This window comes from Rissa tridactyla, chromosome 8 (genome assembly GCF_028500815.1).
Source record: "Rissa tridactyla isolate bRisTri1 chromosome 8, bRisTri1.patW.cur.20221130, whole genome shotgun sequence".
Taxonomy (NCBI): Eukaryota; Metazoa; Chordata; class Aves; order Charadriiformes; family Laridae; genus Rissa; species Rissa tridactyla.
In genome coordinates this window covers 29,045,471-29,069,677 of record NC_071473.1, presented here as the reverse complement: position 1 = coordinate 29,069,677, position 24,207 = coordinate 29,045,471, and the positions used below count along the sequence as shown (strand labels likewise).

The window sequence follows — 24,207 nt, the reverse complement described above, 5'->3', positions numbered from 1 at the left end:
TTGGCAGTACTTGGTAGTACTCTGCCAGAAGCATAAACACCCCACAAAAAAACCCAAACCGAATAAAAAATGCCAAAACATCTAAAAACAAGACAAAAAAAAAACCCTTACTTTTTGCAAAGATATCAACAGGTGATCCATCGGGCAAGAGCCAAGGCCAGCCTTTGAACTGCCAAGCAGGACCCTGTACAAACACTGCCACCACACGATCCCTACAAACACAGAAAGAGATGGACATGTTGATGGTCTTGAACATTTAAATTACATGTTTTCTTAAACAGGCAATATATCTTAGCATAGTTTCTTATTTTAGTAACAGCACTACAATGTATTTTATCATACCTCCAGCACAACTGCTTTTTCTCTGTGAATTTTCCTGGACTTTTAGCTCTGTCCCTTTGCAGAATGCAGCTCAGTTTCTCATGTTACATTCATAATAAGTCAAACAACTTTATTTCTGGTAATTATTACTTTGCTTTTACAAAGTGCTCCAACATTTTAGAGATAATCTTCTATGAATAACACTGTAAACTGAGATGTATCAATTTAAAAGCCTTTATTCTGTATACTGTTAACTTCTATTCTAAAAATTTATTAGAAGAAACAGTTGCTAAATTTCTGCCTCCAGTTGCAAAGTGCATCATTTATTGTAAGGGTATGTAACCATTACCTACAGTCCAAGAAAATAAATTTGTGATTAAGAAGAAGCTTTTACATTAATAAAATTTTTTTAAAATAAAGCCTTTGAGCAAAAATGTCCTCCCACTTAAATTCTATCTTTTTCTTGAGCATTTACATCATCCCGTGATGGTTCTTACCTACTTCAACAAATAATTACCTCCCTAATCTAATTTCCAAATTTAATTCATCATAAAGTCTACCAAATCCCAAATGGAAAAGAATAATCAAGGTGGAGTTTTAGTTTTGGGGATTTTTGTTTGTTTTTTAAGAGACAGACTAAAGCATTGCCATTTAAAACGATGTTGCAGGTTTTGTTATGGCTAACATCAAAAAAACCAAACCAACCCGTGGCAACATGTTAATTTCCAGATATTAACATCTAATTCTCCCTTGGATAAAAACAAGCTAAAAACCCCAAACCACTTCATCTCTTTGGTCAGAAGCACTTTAGAAACCATTTTAGATGCTTCTTAAAAGTTCGATCATTAAACATTTTAAGTGCTATTTGATATCTAGAATTTCAAAATCACAGATTTCTGATTAGTCCAAGTTCTCAATGTAAAGAACAATTAATTTAAGAACAGAACCTTTTCAAATTATTCCTCTCCATTAAGATCTACTTTAGAAGTTACAAAACCCACCAAAAACATTGTTGTGCGTATCTAAAATCTTCACACTTGTGAGGAAGAAGTAATAATGTTGCCTAATTCATTACATCTAATAACAAAAAGATGTTTCTCCAGAATTGTCCTGTTCAGAGAAGTATGTTTTCATAGCATCAAAGTATGGGCTACAGACAAAATAATGTTTCCAGCTTTTTCCTAAAAGTAAAAGCTATCTACGATTCCCTTTCTGCAACTGGGGCTCTCCCTTCAGAAGTAAGCTTCCATCATTGAATCCAATTCAATGAATCTGATTCAATACTGAAACCACAGGTCAGTCTTTACTGTCTGATGCGTCATCTTTCTTTCTTAAACTATTAAAAAAGTCAGAATGTCAGATGCTGAAAAGGCCTGCAAACGTATCTTCCCAACAGACACTCATTCAGAAAGCAGATGAAAAAGGAGGATTTTTCTCTCAGACCATGTTCCAGTGACTTGCACATTACAGACCAGACAACTCATATGAATATTCCCATTTGAATTACTGGAAAATTTCAGGCAAACCTAATACAAACAGTTCCGCTGCTCATACTGTTAAAGTGTAGAGCGTTGCGATTCTTAAGATCTTTTAAAGAATTTTAGTTTCACATTATTTCCACCTGAAGATCCTATGCAGTTAACGATCAAATCCATTCTTATATCTTGTATAAATTTACTTTTCAGTGAATTTAGTAGCATTTTATTGGTCCCCTCCACATTCTGCATTCTCCTGGTTAAGAAATTTCTTAAAGGGCAAATTGTTTTACCAGTCTTGTGGCATAAGTTTCAGAGGTTGGTCTACTACTCGATAAGGTACAGTAACGCTGACTGTAGTTCCCCCAGGCTGCATCTGGTCCTTCCTTCTCTGTATTAGAGTTTCGTTCTCTCGTTGACAGCCTTGTTTCTTCTTTTCATCTGATGGTACAAACCTTGGGGAACACAGAAACATTCAGTAGATTTCTTTGATGTAATCAGCAGGAAAAGTAACAACTTTATCAGAACTTTGCACTATCGGTAACAGTCACTGAAGCCATCATCTCATCTTCACTATGCCGAGCCTCCATCACTTCTCATTCAGAATAACAAAAAGCATAAGAATAATATTTCATAAGCCCTTAAAACCAGTTGTAGTAAGATGTCCCCTGTCCCTCAAAGCTACAGCCAGGCCCGTTCTTATACATTCATCGCATTCCTCACCTACCTTACCTAATACATTTGCAGATGAGAAGCCAGATCACAACTTGCTGAATGGCTGTAACTCATTCTTTTTAGCGATGGAGGGTAACACGGGGAAGCTGGGGCACCACGGAACAATTGCTTCTTGGAGCAAATTTTAGAGCTGTTGCTCTTGGAGCCATCAGAATTATGTTTTCTCAAAAAAGCTGGGATTTTTGGTCAAAAAGGTTTTTGAGTGAGGTTTTATTTTTTTGGATGGTGGTGATTTTACATTATCAATGATCCATCTGGCTACTATGATGTATGATACTACAATTCCGGATTTATTTTTTTTTTTCTAAATAGCTTCTCTGATAGATTAAGTGCTCTGAAAGTAAGGATAATGTGATCCTCACGTTTTATGTAATCTCCATATGACAAAAGTAAATGCTTAAGATACAACCTCCCCCCCGCCCCCAAATGAATTACAGATCTTTATTCTTCCGCCCCCCACCTTCAAAAAAAATGAAATTTCATTTCAAGAGTCACTTCTTTGTGGCCATAATAAAGTAAAATACACAGAACAGTTCTCAAAATCGGCATCATAAATGCAAGAGTAGTGTAAGCCTTTTAACTGATGAATCTCCGTGCATTTTGTCAAAAGGAAAGATAACAAAATCATGCATTTTATAGAAGTAAAACTACGTCACAGAAAGGTAAGCCGATGTGACTAGCATCACCTACACCAGGCCAGGAAAAGAGCAGAGCTCAGACCCACATTCTCCTAATATTCTGCTCAGACCCACCCAGCCGCGCTACTAACACTGTTTGCTGCTGACATGCCATTTCCAAAACGTCTGATAAAAAGAAACACTATGTTTCACTTAGCTGCAAAAATTATGAGAATATTGGTGCTACATTTTAAAAACACAGTACTCTACATAATTGGTACCATTTCTCTTCATTATAGTACAGATGGTGCTTTTAAAAAGTTTGCTACATTTTTTGGGTAAGTTGTTTGCACCATTTCTATTTGTTCTCTTCAACCTATTTCTATTTGAATACTAAAACCCAATTTGAATGTGCTTAAAACAGGCAGACTGCACTTCTTATTGCTGGGAAGATAGAAAAAAGAAATGAAAAGCGATTTATGAGGAAAAGTTAGTTACTCAAGCAACTTGAAAACACCAGTTTTTGCTAATATCTTATATCCAACAAGAAAATGGCATCTTGGGGAAAAAACCCAAACCAAACACTCTTTAAGGTAGCACGTAGAAATTGCCAGTAAACCTTCAAGCAAAACTCTTATTTTCTTAACGTAAACAGATGAAGCACCCTTATACTCTTCATGACTTAACAGTGTTTCAAAAATGGAAAGTCACAAACCAATTTCTGAAGTGTGTGTCCAAATGCATACAACCGCACTGGAAAATTAAGCTACGTATTAAATCAGGCTTATCTATCTAGTACATGTAAAACACCACCATTCTAAAGAAAATACAGACAAAAAAGCTATACAGGATACACTGGGAAAAAACACACTTCAGCCACCTAGAATATTATAAAAAGGAAAAAAAAAACCCCAAAACATAAAGACAGTAATTTCACCAGTAATTGAAGTAATCAGAAAACAGTTAATTTTTACGTATAGTTTACCCACCACAGCCGACTGACACATACAACTGCGTGCTACACACAGAAGCGTTCAACACAGTTCTACTTTGGAAAAAGCTACAAAACATGCCATCAGAATTAAACATTTCTAATCAAGTTGTTAATTTAAACTCAAAAGCGAGGTGAAACTTTAATCACGATCATACCTAATGGCCTATCCTGCCAGCGTGTTGCAGGCTTTGCTTTGCCAATACTGACTGATAGGAAACTGTATTTTATAACTTAAAATGAGGATTTGCTTGGCTGCCTTGAGCTTTTAAGAAAGCCATTCATGAGTCTCTCCTCATGCATCAGAACAAAGAAATCTGGGCTGGAAAGATGGAAATAAGATGTTGTTTGTGTTGTGGGGTTTTTTTTAAATAATTTTTAAAATTACAAAAAAACCCAACAAACCTCCTCAAACACCTTCTCCCCAAGTGGGAAGGTCAATATAAAAAGGCAGATTCACCTAAAATGGTGGAGAGCTTGAGATGAATTTTGTTATTACATGTCCCATGCACTGAATGAAAACAAACTCTTACAGAACATGTAAATAAAAACCAAATTGCAGTGATAATCAAATATTCATAAGAACAGCAATCTAAAAGGTCACATTTTTAATTTAATTCATAAATGTGAAGACCAGTTTTAAATGGAAACAGGAAACCTAGCCACCCTGCCAAATTAGACAAGCAATATTGGTATTCTACAGTCTAACAGTTTCCCACTATATCTGAGAACCCTCAAATTTGGCTGAAACAGACAATCTCAACTCAACTTTTAGCTTCAAATGTTTCTGTGTTTAAGAATTTGCTTCAACACTAGTTTATTGACAGTTTCTCTCCATTTCAGCTAGAAACTGTGTTAGAGCCATTAAGGCACCACTCAGTTGTGCCTCAGTTATGCATCTTCCAGACAACAGCTTCAGGTTTATTCACTGTAAAAATCCGAATGTTTTTGAAGACATTTCTCCAGGACAGAACATAAAGTATCTTGTTATCTGAATTTTCTGAAGAAAAAACATCAATGAGCAGATTCACATTGAACAGTACAGAAGATGACTGTCATAAGGAAGCACTGAAGGAAATGGTTACATATATGTACACACACAGAGTACAGGAATAAATGACAGCTTACAGAAAGTTTAGGAAATATATGCTTGCATTTCCAGGAACCATCAATTCAGTAAGTATAATAAAAGCCCTGTGCTCAAGAATTGAGAATCAATAGAAATTACTGTATGATTATAAATATGATCATGGCTTATTCCATCACTATCTGCACATATAAACAAGCTTAAGAAATCTGAGTATTAAAGGAAAAAAAAAAATCTTCTCTTGGGAATTATTTGCCACAATATTATAGCTGGTGGGTTAACTACACATTTGTACTTGACACCTTTTTCATCATCCAACACCCTAGAAATGTGTTCTGAATTCTGACTGTGCAGGAGCTTACATTTTTTTGTTGCTTCTCCAGATTACTATTCCTTAGAAAAAAACCAAAACAAAACACCCAAACCAAACCCATATCTACATAGAATACATTTTTATACCCCTACTAGGAAATTAATAGCCCTCAATTCTCTTGCTGTTAATTGCCAAAATCATTATTCACTCTCTCACTTTACAAAGACGGCAGGTCCTTTTTCTAAGGTCACAGGCAAGCGATTGAACAAGATCAAATTATGGGAGGCAATTGGTAAGATACTATCCACTGAGCTGCCAGAGCTGATCACGCCTAGGCTCTAAACTCACATCACTTGCTGGCATTAACTTTAAAACACTTTCACCGAGGTCAGGGCAGCACTTTCTGGCCAAATTCAGGTATACTGAAAAACGCATGAACAACAATAAGGCAACTCCAATCCTGGACAGTAACTGAGATCATCCTAATATACATTTGATTGTGTTTAGAACTGGAGATTTATTTTTACAACCCCCTCAATATTTTTTTTAGATTACAGTATCAAAAGCTTCATGCACCTATTTTTACAAGAGAACAAAGGGGTTTTTTGTAATACATCATCTCTAAATCTTCCAGACAGTTTGCTCAATATCAAAGCTGGATAAATCTCAGTGAGTTGCCTGGCCACATATGGTGAAACACATCATGAGTAAAAGCATCATCATAATAAAAATACATAATCATCATCTAATCATTTACATCTGCCTGATAAAATTCTTGCCTCGCTTTTGTTCCATGTAAGTCAGAAGCATTGCCTCTGAAAAGCCTAGCTTCAGATATTCTCAAATACTTACTTTGCAAAGCCAGATTTTACACTATAATTATGATATCCAGCATTGCATTCAGACAGTGAGTAAGAATAAAGTGTATTATATGAAATACTTTTAAAGAAGCTTCCCAATATAAAGTATTGCAGTTCTAATTTTAAATGAAATTACATGTTTTTAATTTTTTAGAAACTCTTCCTTTTTATCTTGTACTTGACTGTTTAAAAAAATAACCTTTCAAAAAAAGGTTATCAAGAATACTTGCATATTATACAGCATGTGAAGTGTATCTATTACAATTATATACAGAGATGTCCCCCTACAATATCCAAGTTGCAATAAATACATCCAACAGACAAACCAGATATCTTTAAAAAAAAAAAATCTTAAGCCAGTAACATGCTTCCAGTTCATCTTTATATATATTTCATTCTACTCCTGACAGTTTTCCCGCTTTCCATATTCTCTATCTCAAAAAAGAGCATAACATTAGCGATGAATTAAACATGCTAAGCATCACATAAATGTCAGCCAAATTTGGCAAGGGAGAAGAATCAACATATTACAGAGCTATGAAAAGGGTTACTAAAAATATTGGTGTAATGAATTAAGTTTCCTTCAGTCCTTGACAATTAGCACTGGATGCAGACTGTCCCATTTATTTTACAACAAACAACCTAAAACATCTGCCAATGATACCACAATTACTTTTTCTCATATCCAATGCGATAATGTGTTGCAGTCCAGTTACTTATAAAAAAAAAATAATACAGCATCCTACACAAAAATTATCCTGAAAGACAGGAATTCCAGCTACGACAGTTTTGATTTTAAGTGGTTTGATCACTAATTACAATTACAGCTTTGTTCCTTATTTTGTTTTAAGAAACAGTTAAATGGAGGGAATCACAAAAGTTTGTTCTATTTATGAAACCCAAATACTTTTCCTTTATTATCACACACTTCAACGATGTGTGCTGCCTCAGGTATCAGGCATGGAAGAAAAAGCTGCCCTGTAAACAGCCGGTGTCACACCTGAATCACAGCTTCCATACCCTAACAGTCCTGGGGGCCTCGTTCTCCCAGAGTTCTCCTACGTTTCTGAGCAGTCTCCCCTGCAATGGCTCTTACTCTTCCAGCTCCTAAAGTCCCCTCTCCTTGTGCTCTATCATTGATCTCCTCTGACAGCTAACACGAGCAGGCTGATTACCTATAGAAATACAAGAAATTTAAATCTACCTGCATCGTCCCCAGCAGGGGTAAGAGAGGGAGTATTAATTTGGGTGTGTCTTAATCTGTCTGGACAATATTTCTTTATTCCAAAAATTGTGGTGATGACATGTGTCTTCCAAATCTCTACTCCCCCTGGCAAATTTAGCTGAGAGTGGGGAATGAGTTAAAGGAGGCAGTGACTTACGAGGCAGAAATTAGATAAGTCTTCTTTCCTTGGAAAACTACCACGTATCTATCAATCACACTTTACATCAAGGCTAGTTTTACACTTTGCATACCTGAACAGCAAAAACAAACCCCGCAGCCATTCCTAAACAAACTACTTCAATAAATTTGAACACAAAAAGTACAGGCCAGGTGGCATATTTTCTAGAAGAGTGCTAGAACTGTCATGGCTAAATTAATATTTTGCTCTTCTGAATTCTGCTATTGCACTTCTAATTCATTAACATACTTTGGCTTCTTCACTTTACCTTTCATACTTTTTAACTATATCAGTGTCCTCCTTTGACCCCTTAAACTTAATTTCTTTTTTTTCCTCAATCTGGAGGCTCTAACAATCCTTGGGGCACATCTTGAGAAGTTAACTTTAGCTCTACCCCAGTGGGGCTGAAAATAGTGCAAGCCTCCTAGCACAGATATACTTAAGACATTACATACAGGTGCTTTATTCCATTACAGTTATTGCTGGACCAGAAGACACAAATTACATCAATGTAAAATCCAGGGCTTGTACTTGGGAAGTTTTCTCTTAAACATGAAAACTCACATAAACAAGCAACATCCTGTGTCAACACAATTGTATCAGTCCAGTAACTGCTTGCACATTAAACTATAATGTTAAAAGCCAGCCTTCTCGCTGATTAAATACTTCAGAAGAGGCACCAAGAGTTCAGTACACTTACTGGATCTTCGAACCACTTACGTGGCAGTTATCTAGGAACTAGAAACAGCTGGAGATCAGAAGGCACCTGGTATCTCACAGCACAGTTTAAAAAACATTCTAGGACAGCTCCAGTGAAAGCTGTAAGCACCACAATAAGGACTGCCTAATTTTGAAGAAAAGCAGCACATAGTTTCATAAAGGACAAGCAAAGTGCTGAAGGTGGAAGAAAGAAGAGCTCTCTGTTTTTTGAGCATACCATTGAATACAGTCTATAACAGTGTATTTCTCCGTGAAAATGACTGCCTGTTTCAGAAAAATTAAGATAGGCAACTCTAAATATCATGATCTATTGGACAAGCAGAAAGATATTTTGGGGTTTTTTGGGAGGGGAGTGGGTAAGTGGGTTTTTTGTTTGTTGGGGGTTTTTTTTGTAGTTTGTTTTTTTTTTTTTACCATAATAGTGAATTTTACCTTACTATGAAGAAAGTAATTTGCAGTGTTGATTGCATTCATCCATACTGAATTAAATCTTAGAATCAGATGTGTGACACAATAAAAAAATTTTTACCAACTTATTGCTATTTTGCTGAATGAATTTGCATCAATACTTAATGACATTGCTTTATTCTTATTTTTGTTGAACTTTAAAAAAAATAATTCTTTATTTACACAACCCACTGACCTGCTCAGTTGATAAAGCTGTTTATCTAAAGCAGAGGCTACCCTCTGGTCCCCTTCTCCTTTACAATAACTGTGGTCATTTCCCAAAATTTTTTTTGGAGCTCCATGAGCACATTGCCCTTGCTTATCTTCTCTAAGCCTTCCTCCATTGTAAGGGTGCGTTGATCAGTTGCACATGTCTGCGTATACATTACGTAAAAGAAAAATCGCTACAGAGATTAGAAATGGTACTGTAAAACTTTCTTCTCAATCTGCCCATTGGGCCCACAGGTCACAACTGTGCAAAAATTCTGAGAATAAGTTTTTGCTTTTTTCTGCTATTCAAGCGGCATTCATTTCTTTTATACTCAGGTCTGCAAAACTAGCTTGTCATGAGACAGCAGATACTCCCTCTTGCCTAATTACTAATTTGGTACTAGTATGCCTTTATATTTGAAAACAGTTTTTTATACAGTATGTTCTAATCAGCTACTTACTTCAGATCTTGCAGAAGGTCCTTTGCATTAAGCATCGTTATTAGAGAGGTCGTGGCTGCTGGAATAATGATTATGGGAGTTCGAGATCCTGTTGAGATAATAAAGTTACATTTGCCTGTGGGTTTTTTTGTTGTTGTGGTTTCGGTTGTTGGGGTTTTTTTTCCTCCCCTTTGTACATTAAAGGAACTGTACATAAAAACAAAACTCCTGCTTAACAGATCATAATAATGGAAAAATACTCAAGGAAAATTGTAGTAAATCTTTTCTAAACTGAAGGTCTTCATTCACCAAAAAAAGCCCATCTCTGTCAGGAGTCTCTAAATATGGGTAGGACCCATATTTAGCAAAACAGATTGCTGTCTGCATTCCACTGCTTGTTTATATTGTTGCTTGTAATTCCAGCAAAAGATAGAGTGGGCAAAATTCACACAAAAATGAAAAGGATCCTGTAACTAAAATTGACTCACCTTTTTTCTGGTTTGGAGGTGGTCTTGCTTGAGAAACTGAGAAGAAAACAGAAAATATGATAGAATGACTAATACATAAATACAAATATCATTGTAAGGCAACATTTCGATGTTTTTAGTTGCAGGATTGAACAGAGAAGAGTCACACTATAATCATTAGATCATTTTCACAGATGCAATACACAAAGTTGAAGAATGGATTTATAATTTGGGTCTCGCTATGCAGAAGACAAAGAGCTTTTGAGCATCTGAAACAGATGTTAAGACAGTTGAGTCAATCTCTCCTCATTTTACTGAAACTAGTCATCCCTGTCCATCCTCCTCAAAAGGTCGAGGCACTACGGCATTGACAAAAATTGCCAGCAGTCTTGAAAAAAGCTGCTTGTAGATCTTAAGTTCAATAGTGCTGAACAAACAGGAAGCCAGTTTCACAGAAAACTAGTCTTTACAGACCCTCACCTTTTCATTAGTAGTTATTACTGTAGATGATATCTGTAGAATGTAGCTATGAACAACCAAAATCTGAATTTGAGGCTTACTCACACTAGTTTTCAGATTGCAATTTGAATTACACAAGCAATCTGGATGCCAGAAACAGTGAAACTTGAGAGATACAGTAGCACTCAAGCAAAAAAAAAAAAAACAAAACAAAAATAAAAAACAACCAAACCCCAAACAAACACCAACCACCCCTCCAAACAAACAAAAAACACACCAACAAAAAATAACCCCAAAACAAAACAACAACAAAAAAACCCACCAAAAAACCAAAACCCTCAAACAACCCACCAAAAAATCCCCCACCAAACAATACTAGCCAAATCGAAACCAAAGAGCGTGTCCCCCTCCCCCAGTACAATGTTTCCACTTCAGTCTTCCAAGTTGTGACCTCCTCAATACGGGAGACACTTCAGTCCAAAGTTGGAAGAGCATGTAAGTTTCTTCACTTTGGTGCTATTACTGAATAACCTGGCTTCCTCCAAATAAATATTTTGTAGTTCAGGATTCATGAATCCTAATTTTAGGAAAGAACTCTTGTGCTTGATCATTACCATCACATGTGTTTATCCTAATTCACAACATCAGAAAATAGTAACTAGTAGAAACACTGATGCAGACTAACTCGTCTCAACTGCTACTATGCATGACAAATTTAATTAATTGACTTCCAATTTCATAGCACCAACTTATTCATGTTTATTTATGACCAACTGTTTCAGAAACTGGCTAGAACAGTATAAATATTCACAACACATAGTTGCCATTGTTGAAATATTGAGACCATATCCTTAATTATCTTTTCCTGACACTGTCAAGTGCACAGATATAATTGGTGACGCTATATTGAACTCCATGAACTTTACCTACCCAACGATTTTTTTTTTAAATCTATGTTTCTCCTTAATGTAAAACAGTTCCTGAAATATATGTGAAGCATCAGCTGACCGAAAAAAAAAACCATAAAAAACCAAAAAAAAACAAAAGAAAATGGGGGGGAACGGGAAAGGGAACGTGTAAGAATTTTGATAGCCCTACCAAGACATGTTAGTGGAAAATTAGGTACTGCAGAAAGGTGCACAAAAAAAAAAATAAAATCTTAAATTAAAAGCACATCTCATAGGTAATTTTTTCAAATCAGTATTGTACAACGGTTTTGTCTAAATTCAACTAACGCTTCTATGTGCGCAGCATCATCCTCCTGGAAATTGCATGTTTTAAATAATTTGACTGCTAAGAACAGAATAACTACTTAATTTAAAAGTGCCAAACCCCCAAATATGGGTCATGTTGGTTTGGGTGGGTTTTGGGGGTTTTTTTTGGGTTTTTTTTGTTTTTTTTTTGTTTTGTTTTTTTTTTTAAAGGAACAGCACATACATTCTTCAGACTAGACCTCTCTTCTTTATTCTCTCTTCAACTTACAATAATATAGAGACAAGATAACGGATTATATTGGCCTTAGAGAAGGGCCATATCAGTATAACCTGTATCAGGTAAAAAAAACCAAAAAACAAACAAAACCAAAAAAAACCACCAAAGAACCACCACTCCCCACTTCTGCCACTTAATGCCCATGAAGTTACAGCTATCAGTAGGGACCTGTGACAATTCAGTCAGATTTCTGCTCTTGCCACTTCTACCCTTTTCATACTGCTGTCTGTCAACTCTATTTGCATTATTATGCTTAACAGGGCTAGTGAGATAAATATGACAGGCAGCATGACCTTTCTAGCACCAAAATAACAAAACAGAAGAATCTGTGCACAACAGCACTCAGGTATGCTGAGAATATTCAATATTAGACTAGATTTTTTTTGGGAAGTATCATGTTTACAATATTAAATCTTAGCATTAAATCCTATTAATAAATCTCAAGGAAGCGTTTAGTAGTCTCAACAAGACTATACAATATTGCAGCAGTACTGTTAGAAAAAGTGTATTAATTTTTAAAGGTAGCTTTGTTTCCAAAAAACCCAAAATGTCCCCTTTCCAATACCTTCATAAAAACAGCAACCATCGCATTGTTATTAAATAGCACCTTTCGCTCAAGACTTTCTTCCACCAAACCAGAAATTCTCATAATAGGAAATCTAGGTGCACATATGCGCTTAGCTGTTTAGAAACACTGATCCTCTCATGTACTCTCTGTGCCCTTACACACTTTTAAAAACTCTAAAGGTTTCTCATTAAAACAAAACAAAGTACCTATATCATTCTATCTTTGAATCTCAATTTGAGATTCAATATGATATACAAAAATGACTTGATAGTTAAAGTTGGAATGAAAAAGCCAGTTGAGGACTCTGGCCCCATTACAAATACTTCACATGTTAAGAAGTGTGAAGAAGTAATGATAACACATTCAGAGAAAGACTTTTTTCTGATACACTGACAACAGAAGTAATAATTTTTATCTCTCTGAGACTTTTTGAGATTTTCTATTTAGGTTGTTTCTCCTTGAAGTATTAACCAGGTCTCCTGATATATATTTGAGCTGGCATTTGTGAACTACCAAGCTGACAACCAAGAAGTCTGTAATTTTTTAATTTCACTAGTGCATCCTTTCAGTGGGATAACTGGGCAAGACACCAAAGAGAATAAACCCAAGCCCCAGACTCTGGACCATTTCAATTCCATCTATGCATGGTATAACATTAAGCAGAAAGGTATGTGCTATTTCCAATATGTATGCAATTAAAGGCCACAAATAAATGATCCCCACTTCATTCTTCAGCTAACTAGAGCTTGCAATAGTACTTCTTTGAAACTCATACTTATCTGGGACAGAAGCACAAATGAAAGCAGGTTACTTTACCTGGTCGTGGTACAGGCTGTGCTGCCGGAGTTTGTGTTTTTCGAGCAGAAGCACCTTCCTTTGAAAAGACAGAAGAGGTATCATTAACAGCTGGCCTTCCTATCATGCATGTTTTTTTTTAAATGAACACAGAGCTACAGAGGGTATCATGAAAATGAGGACAAAACATTTACGTTAAAGAGGAGAAAGAAAATAGTGAATGTATTCAAAACTCTTTACAGATTCTGTTTTAGACTTGGGAACGACAGACAACCTCACAAGCTTTTAACAGGTTTACATTTTAACCATCAAATACCAATCAGAAACTTTTTTCTATATTCAAAGAAACATCTTCTATTTATAGTCTTGTTTCATTTTACCTACGATCACTTTCACCAAGGGTTAGTAACTTAAATGCAAGCAGTTGGCTATAGAAATTTCAAAACAACATCTACTTATGCTCTGGATGGAAAACTAGGATCAAGAAAATTGCAATGCATTCCTGCCTTGAAGAGTTTTAGTGCCCAGAAATAGCATTCTTATGATAATTAGTTCTGCTCATGCCTTATCCAATTACCTTAATGTAACAAACAAAAGACTTGCACTACTATTTATTCTTGTTAACTCTGCAGAGTCAACACACCACCTCAGAGAACAATGAGGTCACACATGTCTGGTTCCAAAGCAACACTGAATTCCTGCAACAACAAATTCTGTTCTCAGTTACTTCTGTGAAACCTCATTGAACAAAACATATACTACTAACGCTATTACTACAGCTGTAAAAAAATGCTATATATTCCAGCTACTTCAATTTGCAAGGCTGACAGAAAATCTGCTAACATGAAACCATGAATTTTATCTGAAAATTACTTAAACGCTACGTGAAGCATATCCTACAACTGTGAGACACTCAGAAAGGTCAGAGATCCCACCCTGGTAAAAACCTGTTTGAAAGGACTCCAATACGACATTATTACATTTGTGTGTCCATGCATAAATAACAATATGTTCTGTAATTCAAGATAAAAAAGCAGGCTACTACATGCAAGTAGCCTCAAGTTCCATGATTTAAATAACACCCAAAGAAACTGCTTTTAAGTCTGCACCATGAAAGTTAAAACTGTTTTTATCTCAAGAACTGTGAAGTACAAATGGAAGAGAAGATCGCTTGACAAGCCCTTAGAAAACACAAATTTACTCAAAATATCTCTTCCCCGAGCTTTAGTCAATGCCACCCATGATTAGTTACAACAGGCTGGAGCTGACATTTGGTACAGCGCACAGCTTTTGTAACTTCTACAGTCAGCAACCGCCCGTTAATCTTCAGTATAAGGACTTAACCCCCCATTGCAAGAAATGGATTAAACTAGAATTTTTCCTGTACTCTCTTCTGCTTATTAAAATACCAACATTTATGTAGGGCACTTGAGTCAGTAACTGTTATTTTAAGACTTACTTTTTTAGTATTCGAGAAAAGGTATTTTTGCCAGTGTCCTTTCACAATAATTACTCAGAAAATGATAAAAATCAAAATACCACACTGTAAAGGAAGAGCAGCAGGAAAGGCTGACTGTCTTGGAAAGGTGCCTTGTGACTGAGAAACAGCAGTTATTTGAAAAAATCACCACCTTTCTTTTAACCAAGAAAGTGGAAATAAATAATTTTTTTTTAAGACTGTTCCTGTGGTGCACTAATTACACATTTTGAAGAAATAACAAGAATTCTCCCATAACATTTCCTTAAATTCACAGCATTTCATGAAATGAAAAAAACCAACCAACTATCAAGCTAAAGAAACATCACTTCCTGCGATGCTAAGTTTCAGGTTTCTAAATCCAATTCAGTTTGCTTGGATGCTTAACTATTACTGTCCGCAGCACCACACATCCATTCCTCTTTCCTCCCCTGCAGAATCAGTAATGCAACTTTTCTGCCTCTCCTTCCACATAATTCAGTGCCTCCAACACCTCAAACAGACCCTGCAGGTGCTACGGCAGCTGCAACAGGGGAGGAAACCAGAAGCTGCTTCAGAGATTCTGGAGTTTTGGTTACAAATCTTTCCAAGAATTTCCAAAGTTACAACCGAAGTCTTGCTTTGGTTTCCATACGACTTGTGCTCATGATTTCTCTTGTCACCAAATTTTCCATAAAGCACCAGAATATACATAGAATCATGCCTAACAAATGATCTATTTGGGAGTGTTCCCATGCTTTCCTCTAAATTGCCTTCTCTAAAGTGACTGAAGTGAAACTTAGTGCAGAAGCCTAAAAGAAAAAGGCAGAGCTTTAAGAATATTGCAACTGAAAAAAAAAAAACCCCAAACCAAACCCCCAAAACAACAACAAATCACATTAAAAAAAAATTAAATAACCCACATGAAAACGTCTGATTAATGGTAGGAAATAAATTCATTTAAACGAGTAGACACAGAAGACAGCTACCCCTTCCAGGCCTATGACCTTTCTATTTGTTAAGAACAATTTCTGCAAATCAATAAATGATGGAGGTCACAGCTTTCAGTCCTGTAAATCACTGCCTTAGACTGATAATTTCCTGGATGAACCGCAGCTCACAACTCCTGATATTCTGGCATTTTAGCACAGTAGCTCAATTGTCTCCTACTGAAGGCGTAACATCCATTCTTTGTAACTGATTTACATCTCTCTATGATTATCAGTGACCTAATCACCACCTCTTATTATGTAAAAACTGTAGACAATGTAGCAAAAGAAACACTATTTCAAGCCCACATTTCTTAAATGGTTTGTAAGGAGGAAAGTATACTGTTTATATGAGGAAAAAACAAAAGTACAGAGCAGTCATGGTTGACAATATACACTAAGTGGAGAAGAAAACCTGCTTTCAATAAGCTTTCATTAGCAGGATTATTTTACTAACACTTTATTCTGTCCTGAGAACAAAAGATATGAGTTTAGATACAAAAGTCATGCTTTTCAAAAGCATCTAGACAGAGGTATAAGTTTTTCCTATGACAATGCACTAATTTATGACACGAGCTCTGTTTACAAGGCGGGTATAGCCACAGAGACCTACATGATAGGATTTCTCCCAGAGGAGAAGAAAATTAAGTTGATGGAGTAAACGCCATTGCTGTTGGTTCATTCAACCACACGAGGTAAGTGCTGCTGGTAATCTATGGCGCGTTACCTACTTGGAGGCAACTTCTCGTTTACATGCTCCAACTCCTTGTAAAAACAGTAGCTTATTTCTCAGTGTGTGCTCAGTAAGACACTTCAAATCTTCTAATGTGAAGGTTTTAATGTAAAATTTACTCTTAAGTAACTAGCACACTGCAAATTCAAACTCCAGTTAGGGGAGCTTTTGTTTGTGCAGCTGTACCCTAAGCATCAGAAGCAGCAGAAATCACTGTTTAGCTATTTAAAGAACATTCATTTCCTCAAAGTTTCTGAACACTTAACAGTTTTGCTCGAAGATGACATACCTCATTCTTATGCATAAGCCGTTTGAGGCTGTTAAGGAGTATATTATGAATATTCATAAGTTGAAACTAATTTAGTAACAAAACCATGTAATTTGAAAAATACAAATCTTCTTTAAGACGACCACTTAACAATGTATTTTAATCAAGAACGTATTACTTGGTTTAGCTGTGCTAATTTACCATAGAAGGTTATACACAGTTTACTTATGATTTACATTAAATATATGAGTATTTAACCATTCAGAAGCAACAACCTGACATAGAATGAAATCAGGACAACAGATACCGAAAGTTTCATACTTTCCTGAATTTCACCACACCATTTACACAATGGTATATATTTTTCAGTGGAATTCATTCCATTTCAATAACAATATTTCCTATCATACTAGATGTTTACAAAATGTCTGCTCAATAACTGTTGTTATTTTAGTGTATGTCTTCTGCTATTCAGCATTGTCCTACCCAAAAATATTGTGTTCATAAACCAATGCATGAATAGAAAACAGGTTAGTACATGTGGAAAAAAAAATAAACCATTTTCTCACTTAGAATCAAACAAGGAAAAAACCCCACACCCTGAAGGATGATTGACTTCTACTATTATTGTACGCCTAATTAAGCTTTTAGTGTGTTCTTTTCTTCCCTCATTCCTTCAGACAATTTCGATGTTTGTCTTAAAAATTCAGACACTGCTATGTGCTCTGATAACTTTTGTGAGAGTAAACTATGTTTACAATAACAAGAAGCTTTAGGTCTATCGCCTAAAGTCCCTTAAATTTGTATGTTCTGCGTACAGCTTACTTCACACCTTTCTTTTCACATGTGCATTCATTTTCCTGTCCCTGCTTTTACATCATACAGGCAAGTTCCAATATATTACAAAGACGCAAACTGTTGTGGACAGATTCTTACCACACGTGTCTGTCCTCCAATACATTGCATCCTCAACCCATTTTAACATAAAAAGTTCAACAACTTTTAAAAGTTCTACTTCTTGCAATAGTAAATCTGAGATATTGCATTACACAGACATCAAAAATTATCTATGATCAATCTACAGGTGTATTTAGTTACCCACCAGTGGGTGGCTTTTTTGTTTAACAGCTTTTAAAATCTTCTGCAGTGTTTGTTGATCTTTTTAATTACAAAGAGTCATTATTTGTGTTAATTTGCAAAAATCAACAATTACCAATATTCATGTGTTACCAGGACCTAACTAGTATTTTTCTATATTTTATAATAAATATTAAATCTATATTTTAGATACCTCTTACTTTTCTTAAGTCTAAATGAGCATTAACATCCACAGTTCAGTTACTTTCACTCATTTCTCAACTGGAATCACAAATTGCCTGAACATAATTCATGCTACGTTTTAGGAAATGAACGCTCATGTTTTAAGCAATAAAACATGTTATATTGGTGGAATTTTTTCGTGGAGGCACATTTCACACATACCCAAGACAGCTTACTCTCTTGAAGCACAAAAAGAAGCTACTAAAAGTTTCTTATTGTGGCTTCACAAGGTACAAGTGATGGAAGGAAAAAAACTCAAAGTACTTCATTGCACATTCACTGTCCCAACTGGTTTCCACGTAGAGATCGATCCATAGTCTGTAATATTTTGACCTTTAAAAAAAAAAATTTTAGGAGCAACAGACAGAATTGACAATTTGATGCCATCTTGTGGCTTTTTTAATTTAGCAAATTTAATTTCTATCTCGTTCCTTTATAACATTTAAATTAGTACAAGACGTTTACCCAAAAATCTAAACGTTATTAGGTAACTTGCATGCTCCTGGCACAGTAGTAGTACAAGTAAAAAGTAACACTTGATTCTGCAAGAAGTATTAGCAACTGCTTGCATATAAAACATAAAGCAGCTTTCAGCTTCACCATCCATGACGGAAGACAATTCAACCAAGGACTGTTCATAAAGATGAACATCGTAAAACTGCAACACTTGGATCTTATATGAGAAAGAAAATAAATATATGTGGATGATAAGCTTGTAAAATTATCTTTAAGAACAGACTTCAATTGATCTAGTCAATTTAGGGCAAAATACACTAAGAACTCATTTTAATTACCAGCAACTATACTATCATTGCCTGAGTGATTTAAGGTATTGAATCTTTGAAAATTCTAGTAAAGCCAGCCTAAAGAACTATGGCAAAATCTAAAACAACTGCATAGTTAAAAATAACATTATTTTTCTAGAAATTAAATCTTGTATACACCCAGGTATGTTAAACAGACAAAACAAGGGGATGACTTCAAAAACAGGTATCTAACATCTGGTCCAGATGCCCTACTTTAATCTTGACAGCAACACCTTTCTATTTCATATAAATAGCTTAGAATCCAAAAACATAGGGCTTTGTTCTAAAAATTTAAAGCCCTTAAAAGCCTTGGGGTGGAAAGAAAAAAAAAAAAAAATCTTCCAAATAACCAAGAGGTCCCGTCCAATCCAACACATCCTATGATTCTAAGCTCTGCCTCTGCAGTCTTCCTAATAATTCTCTGATTTCTCTTCATATCAAGAAAATTTTAAAAACATGTTAAGTTTAACTAGTGTTTCACATCATCATTTTACTTCACATGACACTGGTACAGCTTATTTGCATACTTTATGCACAGAAATCTGCATATGCAGTCCCCCAAGACAGCAAGCTTTTAACTGCCTTCCTAATTTTAAACTATGCTGTAAAAAAAAAAAAATACCATTTGATAACAGGATACTGCTAATATCGCAGTCATTTTAACTTCCATTGCTTACAATATTCATAAAAAGGTCATTTCTACTGTTTACATTGTTTCAACTTCCTTACAGTTAGAAAAGAGAGTGGGAGTTTAAGCAGAATAGAAGATATTTTTATAGAATGAATTTAAAAAGGGGAAAAGTTTACCATTATTTATCAAAGACTTCTGATACCAACTGCCTAAGGAAAAAACCACCGTAGCTTCGCTATTTCCCACTTCAACCACTAAAAAAACCTGATGTGACAAAGGGGTTACTAATAATTATATAAATCATATTTATTTCAAAATACAGAACTGCTTATACGGAAGATCATGTCTTATAAAGCACAGTCTGGAAAAAAAAATAAATCAATGGAACATTGCCAATCCTCAAATGCAGCTGCAAAAAAGAAAAGTTGATGCCCATCTTCTTAGAAAGATAAGGCAAATTTCATTATAGTTTTCAAAATAGTGTTAAAGTTAGCACATACAACAAATTTCACAAGTGTAAGGAAATCAGATGTAGACAGTCTCTTCTGAATGAGTACAGCATTACAATGATGAGAGAGAGGGTGAAAGGAAAAGCAAAGGAGAGTGGCAGAAATAAAATTACGCTGATATCATCAAGGGACTAACTGAAATTTAGAAATACTAATACCTGTTGTTCCACAGCATTGAAATTAAATTCTTGTTTACAGATCTGGTCCTTTATTAATCCATTATGAACTAAAACAGACAAATTCTGAAACACCAACAATGTAAAACATAATAAAGTAGCAGCAGGTTAGGCCTGGAGATCAGTGTCATTGAAAGAAATGAAAAACACTCATTGCGATTTCTTTTTTATTACAACCAGGTTAAAAGAAGTTCAGTTTAAACATGGAAAAATATGACTGAATGAACTGGTCTGCTTATAGATAGCTTAGGCAATGTCCTGGTTCTGCAAAGAAAATGGTTCTAAGCAACACATCACAACTGAATCTAAATGAATACTGTTGTGGCTAGTGATCAACTAGGGACAAAACCATATAAATATGCTAAAATAATAATAATAATAAAAGATTGGATATACTTTTGGAAAGAGTTAATGAAAGCAGCAATTACTGAGATGCCTTAAAACTTAAGCATTACCCTCAAGGCCAAGCTTTCCAAATGTTCCTGAACAGTCGTCAATGAAGTGTGATAGAGCTCCTCCCATCTTTATCCTTGCTCAAAATACCAGTAAAATTAAGATCTTCATCTTGAATTTACATCAGTCATGTAATTTCAAACTGTTGCTATTGAAAAAGCAATTCTGAGTTGAAGAGGAATGTTAGGGACAAAGCCAGATTAAACATGTAGGCACTTCCATTTTCCTGGGGATAAGCTGTTTTCATCGAAAACCAGCAACTCTTAATCCTGAGAAGAGAACTCCACAGGTTTTGTTTGTTTATTTTTTTTAAAATAAAGGCCTGCCTATAATATACATACTATGTTTATTTAAATGACTCATTCCCTTGAAGTCTGTGAAAAGACAAAAGTAGTATCACTAAAACATTATTTTTCCTTAGAATTCTTTCCCTTTGGGTTAATTATCTGAGCTGGCCTCACACATATTACTTGGCAATCAGTAAGAGTTTTGACAAACACAATTCGAGAACAAAAGAATTGTTTCGTCTTTCTCAAAAGTCAGGTGCAAAGGTTTACACACACTGGTTTTTCTGTATACTAAAATCAGAGCGTGGCACATCAATTCAATAGAACCGGAATTTAAATCATTGTGAATTTACTAGAATTTGCCAATGTTTTAGTCTCCAACTTTCAGCTTCACAGCATTCATGAATCTCTAGCTCCAATATCATCTGTAACCGTTACTCACTCGTACAAAGTGGTTTTTCACCAGAAATATCACAGAATATGGGGCTCAAGCAACTCATTTGCATAAAAGCACTGCTGACATGCAAACTCTGAATATATGTAGAAAAGCACTGTCATTTTTCTATTCAGATCCTGCTTTGAAAACGGTATTCAAGGGAACTGTCATATGTATATTAAAGAAAACGTTGCTTAGTACAGAGCTATGGGAAGATCCCACTTATACCTGCATTCTGTGAGCAACAAATTTGCAAAGGAAAAGGCTTATAAAGACCTCAAAAAGGTTCCTTCGCAACTTCTGGAAAGACTCAAAGTGCTTTGTGTGAGCAGATTATTTTGAAAAAGCTCTGCAGCTGCCTAAATGAACACAGATGGATCCTTAACTTCTGCGTGATTTCCCCCCCCCCCCCCAAAACCCTCAAACTGAACCAAGACCCAAGTGACTGATTAAGTGATGCTATTCTGTCTCAATGCAACGGAAACCGATGAAGCTCATCCCAGACTCTCCTTGGTTATACTGAATCCTGTTGCTAGAACAGAAGATGCTGTAATATTAGAATTCTAATACATAGGAAACTAAAGACTGTAGGTGGTTTTGTGTTTGCTTGTTTAACAAATTACCCAGCACCACTTTTTCGCAGTTGTTCTGATGTTATCATCTCCTTTCTATTCACTGAAGAAAAAGTTTTAATATTATTCCTCTGTACCTTGCCAGCTCTAGCAAACCCAGCACTATGGTTACATATTGCATTATGTTACAAGAAACCATAGTTAGCATGAGTGGTCATGGCCAGAGAGATGAAAGCAATTTTCCAAGTAATCACCTCGGAATACTTAAAATATCAGGAGAAAATCCTGAAACTGTATTCCTTGAGGACCCAAGGCACAAAGCTGAACAGTGGAGTGATGAACTCTTAGTTGTTTGTGTTGCCTAGAAAAGTAACTGCCGAGTTCAAAACCAGCGTGAGCTTTTTCAGGATCAAAAGCTTTAGCTGCAGCTATAATAAATTGTAATAAACAAGCCAAGAGATAAGAGGGCTTGAGCGATGACAGTGATTATTATAAGAATACAACAGACTATAACCACTTCAACGTGGAAAGGGCTATTTTGAACTTTCACAGGCCAGGGAAAAGTCTAGAAAAACGTTCTAAATGTAGACTGTCTTGACGCTCAAGGCTTCCTCCTTTATGAACAGCTAATCTACTATGCGAGTTCAGCTGCAAAAAAGTAGGTAGTTTTTTTAAACCACAAAAGATGATGATCTTGAAGCATATTATAACTGGCACAGGCTGCTAGTAGTACTAAAGTACCGGTCCATACAGTCAGTCAGGTAATACAGGTAATGAAATTTACGCTATCTCAATTTTTCTTCTTAACTCTTTTTGTATTTCTTTACTTTGCTAGTTGTATGCTAAGGCACCCCAAGAGGGTCTTGTTTGACACCCACGTGCTTTTGTCCTGCTCTTACTCTACAGATCTTATTGCTTTAACTCATTTAAACAGACTGAAAGGAAGAAAATGTGTTGTGTACCATGAAGACAGGAAGTGAATCAAAACCGGATGCAAGTAGTTTTTTTGGTAGATGGTGGTGAGAGAACAATGGGCAAACAGACTTTTTTGTTTGCTTTTGAACACTGTGGCTTAGCACCCTTGGATCATGATGGCAGCAAAAGGTATCACCTCTCCATGGCAAGAATGCAAATTTGGTTGTTTCCCCCATTCTCAAATGACTAACGACAGCCTTACGTTTACAGTTTGTACAATCAGAAAAGCCCCTGTGAAATGTTTGCCAAGCACTATGTGTAAACACAGCGTTATTCAAGGTTAAAATACATGGGAACAGCAGCAAAAATTTCAGACAGAGGTTTCTGCAATAAAAGCATCTCTAGCTGGGGGTATGGGATGGGACCTACCGGCGGGATGGGACCTACTGCCAGCCCAGATTCTGTTCCCCATCTCCTTTCCTCACACGTGACAACATAACAGCCTTTGTCAACAGGCTGATAATGTGTTCAGAGGAACTGATCCACACACAGTTTTTAATCACAAGAAGCTGGGAAATCTGACACATAACAATCTGCCCCCAAACACAAAGTTATTGGTCATCTTGTGATTAAGCTTTCAATTCATTAAAAATACTAAATATGAGAGAAAACATCTATTTTGAACAGAAACAGAATGCCTTATATTTTCAATGTACAGGCTTGCTATATGGTGCCTTATGAAAAAGCACTATTTGGAAAACTGTTATGACGGGACCTGACATTGGATTGCAATGTTTCTTTCTGCCTAGCTATTTCATACACTTTTGTCAAGTAAAACACAAGATTTCAGTAGGTTTTGCTTCAAAGAAAACACATCTATGGATCAAAATATTTACGTTCAGATTTCAACAAAATAAACAGATCCATGGAAACATTTTCCCACATTTTTACTCAGGGCATAGAAGCAATTTAGGATTTAAAAGAATAGTCATACAAAATTCAAGAACAAAACCTACAAAGTTCATAATCAGTATATTAATAGTACCTCAGTTGTTAATATTAAACTTCAGGAATTACATAGCCTCTAGCTTCCCATGCTTTATATATTTAACACAGCAAAGCATCATGGAAAAAAAACTTGCTCTCTTCAGTATCCTCAAACGGCTGCTTCACCACTAGTAAAAATCATTAGCATATATTTCTCAGTACGATATTCTGAAGTCTGAGCACTTCCAGAATTTACAATAATAGCATCCC

General features: G+C 35.7%; 1 protein-coding gene across 1 annotated transcript in view; it reads right to left on the bottom strand.

The window, feature by feature from the left end:
• Positions 1–24,207, bottom strand: part of CDC73 (cell division cycle 73) — a 109,667-nt gene that overhangs the window by 7,819 nt on the left and 77,641 nt on the right. The window contains exons 11-15 of the mRNA XM_054210500.1: positions 13,421–13,478; positions 10,108–10,143; positions 9,641–9,728; positions 2,090–2,251; positions 112–212 (exon numbers count right to left, since the gene is read on the bottom strand). Coding sequence (XP_054066475.1) covers positions 112–212; positions 2,090–2,251; positions 9,641–9,728; positions 10,108–10,143; positions 13,421–13,478 — 445 coding nt within the window. The remainder of the gene's footprint in view (positions 1–111; positions 213–2,089; positions 2,252–9,640; positions 9,729–10,107; positions 10,144–13,420; positions 13,479–24,207) is intronic.